Source organism: Mastomys coucha, unplaced genomic scaffold (genome assembly GCF_008632895.1).
Source record: "Mastomys coucha isolate ucsf_1 unplaced genomic scaffold, UCSF_Mcou_1 pScaffold1, whole genome shotgun sequence".
Classification (NCBI taxonomy): Eukaryota; Metazoa; Chordata; class Mammalia; order Rodentia; family Muridae; genus Mastomys; species Mastomys coucha.
Genome location: NW_022196891.1, coordinates 36212367 through 36225074, shown reverse-complemented (window position 1 = coordinate 36225074; position 12708 = coordinate 36212367). Strand labels below are relative to the sequence as shown.

At 34.9% G+C, this 12708-nt stretch overlaps 1 protein-coding gene across 4 annotated transcripts in view; it reads right to left on the bottom strand.

Annotated features, from left to right (window-relative positions):
- Positions 1-3312: 3312 nt before the first annotated feature.
- The window catches only part of Zbtb41 (zinc finger and BTB domain containing 41), a 22634-nt gene continuing 13238 nt past the window's right edge, over positions 3313-12708 (bottom strand). For all 4 annotated transcript variants that reach the window (XM_031384207.1, XM_031384191.1, XM_031384197.1 and 1 more), the window contains exons 6-10: positions 9174-9303; positions 7708-7803; positions 6304-6410; positions 4509-4614; positions 3313-3510 (exon numbers count right to left, since the gene is read on the bottom strand). In XM_031384207.1, the coding sequence (XP_031240067.1) occupies positions 3411-3510; positions 4509-4614; positions 6304-6410; positions 7708-7803; positions 9174-9303 (539 nt within the window). In that variant the 3' untranslated portion in view covers positions 3313-3410. The remainder of the gene's footprint in view (positions 3511-4508; positions 4615-6303; positions 6411-7707; positions 7804-9173; positions 9304-12708) is intronic.

The following is a 12708-nucleotide window of genomic DNA, read 5'->3' as shown; positions in this document are numbered from 1 at the left end:
TAGTTACACTGTAGTTTTTTGTTTCTGGTTTTTTTTTAATGAAAGAGAAAAAGGCAAAAACAAACAAACAAACAAACAAACAAACAAGTTCTAGCACAGCCAAAGTGCTAGGAAGAATAGTAACCCCATAAACACATGTATGTTCTAATCCACAAAAGCTGTGAATTTGTTGCTTCACACCAGAGATTCTGTAGTGTGTTTAAGGTTAAAACTTTGAAATGGGCAAAGTAACTGGATTATCAAAGGAGCCAAATAATTACAGGAAACCTTAAAAGGTGGCTGATAGTTCATAAAGGGTAAGTCAGATGTGACAGCAGAACTAACTCCAAATCCTGGCTTTGAAAATGGACGCTGAAAGGCACAAATGACGATAACTGCAGTTCTCAGGCAGAAGGTGAGGAACAGTAACACAGAGAGGGGAGAAAGCAAATACTGATGGTGGTTAGGTTTGGGCTCTGGATGTAACAGAGGTACAGCACCTACCTTGCAAGCCAAGGCCCAGGGTTCAATTCCAACACGCACACACACACACACACACACACACACACACACACACACACAGACACACACACCCTAGAAGCCCTTAGTTGTCATATTCACTATTAAAATAACTATTAAATTAAAATCTATACAACATAGGTAAATAATAAAGAGACACTATAAGGCATGTCAGCATCCTAAAAAGTGATATTGTCTACTTTTCTTGGAAAGTAGACACTAATCTAAAAAAAAATAATCACCCATGAAAACAAGCCACAAAAACTAGACTCATTTTCTAGAGAATAAATATAGTTAATACTCCATAATATGAAATTCAGTCAGGGATAATAAACTTCTAGTAATGTAATCAAAATAGCTAGCCATGTCTTTCAAGGAAGTTACTCCCAAGGAACAGTGATGAAGGATGATTCTAACAACCTAATATTGTTCTATTGTTTGATAAGCTCATATAAAAAATAAGACTGGGAAGTTCTATAAGACCTGTGCATTTTATAAACTACCATGAGTAAAAATAGTTTACAGGGACAATTCATGTTAAGAAAGAAAGGAAGTAAAGTGGGAGGGAGGGAAAGAAGGAAGGAAGGAAGGGAGAGAGGGAAGAATGGAGGGAGGGAGGAAGGAAAGAAGGAAGGAAGAAAGCTAGCTAACTAAGAAGGAACCTAAACAGCTTGTCATCGTTGTGTAAATTGTACCCAATCCATTACATCCCAACAAGGCAATTGCTGAGGATATACATAACGAAATGACTGAGAACAATCCATTTGTAGAAGAAAATCTTAGGAACTTCCCGACCAATTTCTCTGATTTTTATAGTTGAATGCAAGATTTGAAGTAACTCATAGGAAAGAATGATAAATTCAAACTGAAAAGTACCTATATTGTACTCTGTCTTCAGAAATGACGTACTGACAGATCAGGAAGAGTTAGTAAGAAGATTCCAAAACCCAGCAACATGTAATGTACTAAATATTTTAAGACTAAAGCAAAAATACAGAGTAAAACCATTGATTATCTATATATACATACATGTTCGTGCGGGTACAAGTGTGTACACAAACTTTTGAAAAGTCAGAGTCAACCTCAGGTGTGTCTGACATGTTTTGGAGAGAGAGTATCTGGCCTTAAGTTTTACAAATAACCTAAGCTGGTTAGCAAGCAAGCTCCTAGGGCCTGCCTGTCTCCACTTCCCCAAACCCATCCTGCCTGGTAAAATGACAAAGTGGGTGCTCCCACACCAGCTTTTGTATATGGGTTCTTGGAATGAAATTTAGGGCCTTCTGTGTGCACAGCAAGGACATAACCATCTAATCTATCTCCCAGCCAAGACAATAGAATTTTTTGGTCATCAAATGGTACTGCTGGTCATTTCAATGAAGATGGTTCAATATTCTTCACCATCTCCTAGTTAAATCATGTTATAAAATTACTACGTCACTGACAATTCCTCATCACATAAATTTAGAAATTCTATTCCCTGGATAAGGATGCCCTACCAAGAAAACAGAGATCTTGATTTCTGGAATGTGAGTTGATAATGTAAATGATAAGTTGATAAGGGATAATGTCTTTTCAATAATTATCATGAACTATAAACACTTTTAACACACATACAGGGAAAAAACTGGGATGTGGAACTGGGAAACTAATCAATTTTTGGAAAAGTCACTTTGTCAAGTCCTACTGAGGTCTCAGTAAGTGAAATCCAGACTGATGACTGGTTTTATAGTTTTACTGAACACAGATGCATTAATTTCTAAGAATGCCTACAGCAACACAATTGCGTGACTATGGCAGAAACAGTCTGCTATCTATTTATTATCTAGCTCTATAAAATACTTGCTGACCTTTGCTTTAGATTGTTTTTACCCCCTATATCCCCATCCTAGCTACAGTAGTTTTACTCTATGACTGACTGGAAGGACAGCTCTAATTTCAATCCAGTATGAAATAGCCAGATACAGCTCTTATCATCGGTCAAAATTGATTGCTATGAATTAAACCATCAATCTTCTCAGTTTAATTATTTTTGAGTTTACCATCAATTTCAGAGTTCTATTCCATCTTTATTTATAACTGATATGAAAAAAACAGCATTAACAGAGTTTCTTCCGTTTATACTCCTATGGATGTACTGCTAAACCTTTTTCAGTGGTAAGAGTTGTATCTGGCTATCTCGTACTGGATTGGAATTAGAGCTGTCCTTCCACTCGGTCGTAGAGTAAAACTACTACAGCTAGGATGGGAATACAGGGAAGAAATAATCTAAAGCATCTGGAAGTATGTAATTTTGCTCTTAGCAGCATCATTGTGTCTTTACTAACTCTGGTATTTAACTAATTTATTTCCATTCTAACATTCACAATATAATTACCAGAGTAGCAGCTCTAAAAATACAGAGTATAAAACAAAGCAATTTTAAGTACATAAACAAACTTCTGGATTTAAGAAAAAATTAAAACTTTAAATTTTCTGTATGAGGGAAAACGAAATCAATGTAACCCATACTTCATTAGAAAGTGAGTGAGTGGGATGCACTGGAAGCAAAGTTTTCTACTCTAAATGCCTAAAGCCTACATGCACCTATAGGAGAAAACCCAGACACTATGACTTAATGTGAGTCATGAGACACAAGCAGCACTCTTTTAAAAGAAAGTAATGATAACAGAAGCGTCAGGAAATGTTTCAAAGTTCACACAGGAGAACCACAGAGTAAAAGAGAAGGGAGCACTGCAGCACAGGCTCATCTTCTACAAGAAAGAATTTCCCAATTCTTCAAAATTGAGAAGAACATTGCCTATTCAAGACATGAATTTTAACAAATTTTAAAAAAGTATATACAAATGTGTCAAAAATAACACATCTAGATGTTTCATTATTAATAACTACATAAAGATCGGCATCAAGTACCCTTAAATATTACCTGAATGTGTCCGAAAATGCATTTCCAGACTGGATTTTCCTTTAAAAATCTTCTTACAAACATCACATTGATGAAATGTTGCTTTATATCTAAGAAAGTAAGTGGGTTCATTTATGAAATTTAACCAATAATAAATATAATGGACAACACTGTAACTATAGAGACAACTGTAATAACAATAAAGCATACAAGCCAGGAGGAAGAGCAGTACTCTTAAATCCAGAGCTGCTTTCTCCAGTTATATTTAATTAAAGAATTTAAAAATAAAAAAGCTCATGAGAATAAAACTTCAAAATGTCTTAACTTATCTTTTAATCAGTAATAACTATAAAAAGGAAATAAATAAATATACAAATATTTATAAAATATTTATTTGTAAAAGAAATATACAAATGAAAGAATACAGGCAAAAGAATAAACACTACATTAAGTACTGAGTTAAATGGCAAAAAGGGCTAGGGCAAGAAACTCATGGTAATAAAACTGTCTACACTCTTCCGGTGATAATGATTACTAGACTGGAGAAATACACACTAAAGAGTTGAGTTTCACCTTAAGTAAATTGTAAATCAGTTAATTAAGGAGACAGATACTCAGCCTGATTAAAAGAAACTAAAATAATCTCAATGTCTGCATTTATTCAAGTTGACGTGGTTATTAGTTCACCTAGCAAATATTACTAAAAGCTAAGAATAAAGTAAATGTTTTCCCTAAATAAAAAACAAATAAGATATGAATCCTTTGCTTTTACTACGCACACATATAAGTTATAATTGGTCAGAAAGTTAATATAGTTAACAACATACTGGAATGCCTAGTATATATTAACTTAATGTTAAATTCAAACTATAAGTGTCAGACTATGCCATCTGTGAAATGAATTTAAGTGAAATCCAAAGCCTATCACTTCCTAGCCTTTGTGTCAGGTACAGAGAGATAGAGTAGGGATAGTTCTTTAAAATTTTAGAGAAACATTGGCAACCAAAGACAGAGAGAAGATTAACCTGACTAAATGAAACAGAATAAACAAAAAAGTCTAAATGCCCTCCATCCGGGACTCTGCCAATGTAGCGGTCTGTGCACTCACTTCTGCCACACCTTCTCTCCCAGATGCACACTCTTGTAATGGACAGTGAGGTGATCCCTGCGCCCGAAGCACTTCCCACACTCTTCACACTGATGAGCCTTCTCGCCTAAAAACAAAGGCCCACGTATTTTAATCATAATCAGCATTTAAGCTTTATTTTCTTCTTTTTCTCTATAGAAATAATGATAGTAAAATGATTTGATGGGAAATACACCAGAAAAGCAAAGCTATCCTTTAATTTGGGCCATTTCTTAAATATCGCTTACACAATTATCTTCCCAAAGAACCTATGCCTAATTTTATGATGTGGATGTTTTGATCCCATGAAAAAAGAAATTAGTAACTTTCTGTGGTAGACATCTAACTTTTCCTTCCAATATAAGAGAAGAAGATAAAAATTACTTCAAACGTAAGGTATTGGTTAGAAATACATCTAGATATAAAAGACCTTGAATGAACATACATTAAATTCAGATGAGCTACTTACCTCCTTAGAAAAGGGACCTGAACATTTTCAGATCTTACTATTTAAGTTAGATTCATCTCAGGAGATTTCTTAAATTTGCAATGAACCAAAATATAAATATAAGAGAAAATCCAGTTGATTATCTATTATTGTACATCTAAACAAAGGTTGATCTTTAAACATCACTGTCTCGGTACCAATGTGCAATTAATGCATGCGACTTCTAGAAATACAAATTTAGACTTCCCTTACCTGAAATGAAAATGTGAAATCGCCCCAAGGAGCTGAAGGGGTTTGCAGCCTTTTAGGAGGGACGACAATATGAACTAGCTAGTACCCTCAGAGCTCCCAGGGACTAAACCACCAACCAAAGAGTATACATGGTGGGATTCATGGCCCCAGCTGCATATGTATCAGAGGATGGCCTAGTCAGTCATCAATGGGAGGAGAAGCCCTTGGTCCTGTGAAGGTTCTATGCCCTGGTGTAGGGGAATGCCAGGGCCAGGAAGCGGGAGAGGGTGGGTTGGTGGGCAGAGGAAGAGGGGAGGGAATAGGGGTTTTTTTGGAGGGGAAACCAGGAAAGGGTATATCATTTGAAATGTAAATAAAGAAAATATCTAATAAAAGATAAATTAAAAAATAAAAATTTTATAAAAAAATATAAATTGTGAAATCACAATTAAAATGTCATGTGATCTTTAATCTCTTAGAAGTAACAATGGCTACAATCTGCCTGGATGTGATCATTAAGAAACCTATCTTCACACTTCATACTTAAGAATGTTTTAATAATGATGGTAATCACCTGTTCTCCTGTGCTCATAGAGATAGCGCTTTCCATTACTGTACTCACATAGTTGGATCTACTAGCATTTCCTGAACATCAATCTGAGATGAAAGTCCCCAGAGTATAAAAATTATAATGTAAAGATCTGAAAAATTGATTAGGATTATAAAAATATTCTTTTCCAAACATAAGGCTCAAAATCCAGCACAACGAAAACTTTAACCCCCAGTTATAATAATGTCCTTTTAATACACCAAATTTTCACCAGCTTCTCAATACATAATCAGTGAGAAATATGGTTCTTTCTCCAGTATTGGTACATGAATCAGCATAATATGCAAATTGAAAGATGAGAATTTATTCAAAACCAAACTTTAAAATTTCAATAAAGATATAATTATTTCCCTATTTTCAGATGCTTTTACAGAAAGGATTTAAAACCAGCATTATGAAGGGAGGGATGATCAACAAATGTCAAACTACTAAACTAGCTAGCATAAACAGAAAGCATTTAGGAAACAGCAACACAAAGTACAACTTACCTGAATGGATTTTTTTGTGCTTTGTAAGGTGATCATGGCGAATAAATGTTTTCCCACATTCATCACACTCATATCTTTTATCATCATGATGCACTCGTAAGTGAAGCCTACAAAGATAAACAGAAACTGAAGAAATTGCTATAGAAAGAAAATACTTGATTTTGAATAAATGTTGAGAAAGAATGAAATTGGGCTGTCTGCTCAACCACCGTCACATCTCATCTGCTCTGCATCAAATACTTTTAGAATCTTGCCCCATCTTTTAAACAAAGATCTCAGGGTTTCTATTCACCTTTCTGAAAGAGTACTTTGAAATGTGCATATCTCTTATCAGTTCTAGACATTTCCTAAGTACTTGGATCTTAGATCTACTTCATCAACTCGACCAAATGTTTGGGGGTGTTATTGGACTGAGTCTCAAGAATATATTTCAAGAATTTGAATCAGACAAATGGATAAGTATACCAATAAGCACACAATGCCAGCCACTGACAGCAACCAGATAAGTGATGCTTACACTACTCTGCTGAACTGTCACCATACAGCATATTGATAGCTGATAAATCACAGTGTTTTAAAAGACCTAACTCATAAAAATTACATTTTTACTACTTTCTTTTACACTTAAGAATGGTGCTTCGAATTCAAAGATAAACAACAAAAGGTTGCAGTTATTAAATTTTACCTAGTTTGAATCCTTTTTACTCTCACAAAGTTCTTGTACATCAAAGTAAAAGGAATAGCTTTCCTTTTTAAGTTTCTAAAACAAGTCTTGATTTTACATTAACTAAAGCCAGTTACATGAAAAGGGAAAATAATCTCTTCATGATTAAAGAGACAACAGATGAAACTATGATGATTTAAGCCAAAAAATTACAATTTTAGAGCTCATTAATAAAAAGTTAAAATTATACCTATTTCTTAGTAAATACTACCTGTATAGAGGGAAATTTCCACATGTTCAGAACCTTCAGTTATGGTTATTCAGATATAAAACAATTAAGTAACAATGCACATATGGCCATCTAACTGAGAATTCCAGAGTCCTTAATCTTATCCTATTTTCACATTAAATCACTCTTCTCTAACAAAGGATGAGAAAATATTTGAAGCTTGAAATACCATAAATTTAATACTACTTTCACTCAAAGACAAATAATTAAATGTTTAAATAGTGAGAGCTCAATAAAGAATTTGGTAAAGTTGGTAATGACAAAAATTCAGTATTTTATACACAGAATGAAGATAATTAAAGTTGTAGTAACAAAAGTCGTCAGTATTTTCCCTAACTACATATCCTAAGTCTAAGAAAGGCTTTAATTGAACAAAACACTTACAGTAAAACAGAACTAAAGCTAGCCTGTAATTTCATCTCATTAACACAGGGAAGGTGCGTTAACTTACCTGTATGAGCTTCCATGACGGAAACTTTGCCCACAGATACTACAAAGATGTGGCTTTTCTCCACTATGTATTCTCAAATGTTCTTTCAAAGTAGTTCTGTTTAAAAAAAAAATTAAACATATTATACATTCCAGAGTCCTTAATCTTCTATTTTATAATATAGATACATACATTATATTCAATTCTTTTAATGCCAATGTACTACTAAATACAGATATCAAACCCCTTACTACAATGGAGAGTTACAGTTTAACCATTACTTCAGCAGTTACCTGACCAGACAACCCGCAGTTCTAACATTCTGAATTTTTCTACACACCTCAAAGGCTAAGTAAGAATGGACAAAATTAATGAGGGAGAGAGAAGTGCTCCTGACTTCTGCTGGCATTTCCAGCCACCCTGACTTGCTTCATGTCAATCACATCAGGTGACTTCAAAAGGCAGACCATGGACTGGAACTCTGCCAGCAGATGGTGCTAGTCTACAAGAGCCACTGACACCAGACAAGTGAAAGGAGATTGTGCCCAGCTCTGTGGAAAAGGCCCCTGAACAGGACTGTAAGCTTATGTATAAACGCAGCTAGAGTAAACAGAAAAGTATCTTTCTTCATTTTATTGGTCTTTTCTTTTCTTTTAACTTTTTGTATTTATATAAAGTTCTATAAGGGGAAATAAATTTATAATTTTCTAATCTGTAAAGACAATTTTATATTAAGTACCATAATGATTACCCAAATCCCCTACCATATTCCTAATTTGTATTAGTAAGTCAGCATTTCTAATTCTAAGTGTAGGTCATGAAGCTTAATTATTCTGAAGGTTTTCATTTTTGCCTAGTGTTTCAAAATGTAGTTCCAGTGACAAGAAGCTTATAGGCATCCTGCTTTGGCTTTCTGGCATTGGAGTTACAGGTGTGTGTCATTCAGCTTGGCTTCAAAAATGCACAAAAGTTATATCTGCTCTTCTAGAACAAATGCTCAAGTCAGGAACCAGACGTCAAATGTCAAATGTCTCGCTCATCTCCTTCTCTCTTCTCAGAAACAACCTCTTATATTTATCATACCTCTCTGCTTTACTTCTCTCACACACAATTATACAAGACAGCACTAGCTTTTGGAAGCTGAGCTGCTTACATAGTGCTAACAATGTTGCCATGGTAATTAACTCACTAAGGGCCCAAAGGTAGCATGAACAGGGCATGTAGATAGAATCCATCTGCAATTTTAAGAGTTCACAAGGCCATCCTGATACGCCAGTAGATGAAGTAACAAATAAATAGGATATAGTAAGCCAGTTATCTAAATTTGCAAATCCTGATGTTGGTAATTTCTTTCTTGTCTTTTACATTTTAAACAAAAGCATAATTCAGGTACCTTACGACCTAAGTTATCTAATTTCTATAACTCTTCTTAATAATTTATACCATACGTAAGTGCTTCAACTCTCTGAATGTACAGATAACTTTACCTTTCTCGTACTGACTTCCCACAAATAAAGCAAGTCCATTTTCTCTTTCCACCATGAGTACATTCTATATGACGTTTTAAATTTCCAGTGTCATTGAATTGACGACCACATATATCACATGGAAAGGGTCCTTTAAAAAAAAATAGCAAGTATTTGAAATTTAAAGATAGATATTAAATTATTCAATAGAGGTACCACAAAGTTGTTCCTACCACCATTAGGCATGGAGGCAAAGTCCTTAGTAGTCTGAAATTATGTTTTATATTCTCTTCCCCTCTAGGTTGTTTATTCCTGAAAGGCATTTCTAGACCTTAGCCCCAAGTACAAGGTTTTACATCCAATAAATATTTAAGTTTTGAATTATGTGTCCATTAACTGAAATGGATAATTTCTAGTTTCAAACAAGACTGAATCAAAATAGAAAATACTATATGCAAATTTCTATATAAGGCAGCAATGGGAACTTTTGAAAAAAATTAAAAAATGAACACGTCATGATTTAGAAATAGCCTGCTGTTCACATAGAACAATTTATCAGTAACACTGAGAAAACACTGTGACACATTTATGCCCATTCTTACAAAACTAAACTCGCACTTGTCACAGTGACTCACTATAACACAATGACCTGGTTCTGAATTTTACTATCTACTGAAAAATTAACTGGAGACAGTAAGATCTAGGAATATGAAGCTAAAACAAAAACACAGCGAAAGGCATGTGGCAGGCATAGCTTAAGGAAACGGTTTGCAGGATGGAAGTTCAGAATTTGCAAAAGTAAATTGAAGTAGGAATTACAATGAATTAATCATAACAATACAAGGACAAGATTGAGAATTTGGACATAGATTCAGAAACTACTTAAAGCAAATCTGGTCAATGGACATAAGATATTTCTACATTCAAAATGAGATAAGATTTCAAAAGCTATATTACTAGTAAGTACGCTAAACATACTCTTATTTAAAATGCATATTTCTTTGACCATGGGATTTGAATTTATTACTTATTAACTCATTTAACAACTATTTATTGACTCATTCTAAGTACTATGAGAACTCCCTCCTCCACACCTGCACTGAGGAAAGAAAAGGTCTCCAAATAGCTGGGAAGGCAAAGGCAGTATTTGTACAGTTGAAAATAAAGCCATGAGATGGATAGCCAAGATGAGCATTAACCATTGGCTCATAAAGTCTTGGAACCTGTAGACTCTCTTTTCAGTTGCTGTCTCCCAGGGTGAGGAAGAAACAGAGCATCTATGTTTGTGTTACTTGTTAGTGTTCTATAAAAACACTTTCCCCCATATTGGATACTCAGTTCTGCATGTAAGCAGCTTATCTCAACTGTATTTGACAATAAGCTAGAATCTTACCATCAGGTAGAAGTTCACAATAACTCCATATACAGGATAGAATTTTTAGATCTGAACTTTTTGTTAGATTATCTGACTATATCTCACACTTACAAACACACATATTAAAAGCTCTCCCTTGGGCTGGAGAGATGTCTCAGTGGTTAAGAGTACCGACTACTCTTCCAGAGGTCCTGACTTCAATTCCTAGCAACCATATTGTGGCTCACAACCATCTGTAATGGGATCCAATGTCTTCTTTTGGTGTGTCTGAAGAGAGGGACAGTGTGCTCACATAAGATAAATAAATAAATCTTAAAAAAAAAAAAAGCTCTCCCTTAACTGTTCTAATTGTATTCCTTAGATTCATTTTCTTTCCTCCCACCCTCTCTCTAATGCAACAAGACATACAATCATAACAGAGATAGCACAAATGTAGTTTTGAGTACAACAGTTCTCCATCACTAGTGCATATGACAAGTAGGCAAGACCCACAAAAGCAAGTATTCTGGAGACATGATCAAGGGCCAAGCTGTTTGAACAATCATTTCAGGTGCTCTGATTCTCAGGAATCACTCATTGGAAGTTTACAACAGTTCACAGCAATGGACGTGTAGAGATGAGGGTAAAACTGGCCTACTACATGTCATTAAACATTTCCTTTGTTGTCTATTCATTATCTTTATGGAGCTACAGATGAATCATGTGTCTTCCTCAACCATGCATCTGCTCTAGTACTGAGCCACATCACATCACCAGCCATCATTCATTAGCATCATTATTTAAGGATAGAGAAGAAAAGAAGAAATACCCAAGCCTATGTTTAATCTTTTTCTTAAATATAGTGAAAAAATATAAATCCATTATTTTCTTGGAAAATAGATTTCTCAGAGTTCTTGAAAATAAAAACTATAGTACTGGAAATAACACATTCAGAGAAAGAGAATACAACCTCAACAACTATTACAAATGACCTTTGTGATGACTGTTTTGGTTGTCAACTTGACTACATATAGAATTAACTAAGAACCAAAAATAGAGGACACAATTTAGAGATTTTTGCGTAATTTGAAGTAGGAAGCCTTTAACTTGGGTCAGACCTGCTAGAATCCTATATTAGCGAATGGAAGAAGGAGGCTTGTCTTTGCCTGCTCGCTCTCACCTTACTACCAAAGTCCATTTCTACACTGGCATTAGAGCCTACTTCTTCAGGATTCTAGCACCTAAAGAAAACCAGTTGAAGCCAAGCAGTGGTGGCTCACGCCTTTAATCCCAGCACTCAGGAGGCAGAGGCAGGCAGACCTTTGAGTCTGAGCTAGCCTGGTCTACAGAGAGAGTTCCAGGAAAGCCAGGGTTACACAGAGAAACCCCATCTTGTAAAACAAACAAACAAACAAACAAGACCAGCTGAGACATCCAGCTTGATGGATTCTGGATTCCTGACTTTTCCACTCATAGCTAGCAACTGTTGAATTAGCTAGAACACAACCCTTAAGTCATTCCCCTTTATATGTGCATACACACACACACACACACACACACACACACCACACACAGAAAGCTATAGTTAAATGTCACCTCATATAGAAATTATACACAGTAACTAAGCATGTGTGAGCAGAAAATTATGACTTATTGACCTGCTTGATTATGAGCTGCACTGTACTTTAATCAGGAGCCATAGTCTCCCTAGACACTAAGGCAGAATTTATTATGTAGCTAGCAGCTGTTTGATAAATGTTTACTACTCTGAATGTTCAGAGTCTTTTCCTAGAGTATTTTTTCAGTTATCTTTATAACTAAAGCCTTGACACATTAATTAAACTTCACTGTCTACCGTTTCTGTAACATTTCCCTTATTGAGACTACGGAAAATAGACTAGGTACAATAGAAAAGTAAGTATTGTTGTTAAGTTTAACAACAATAACAACAAATTACTTTTAGAAACATCCTATTCAAAAGGTCTAAGAGTAAGCCAGTTCAGCATATGCTGATAGAAAAGAATAATGCTGGTTACTTTAAAACTTTTAAGCTCTAAGAATACATAGCGGGCTAACTTTGTAACTTAGAACTTTCTATCTGATATTTTTCAAATACTGACTACTAAATGATACCTTTAATTGAAGCTGATATAGAAAATCAGAAACAGAAATGGAGGTAGAATCAGAAAGTCTCTTTGCCAG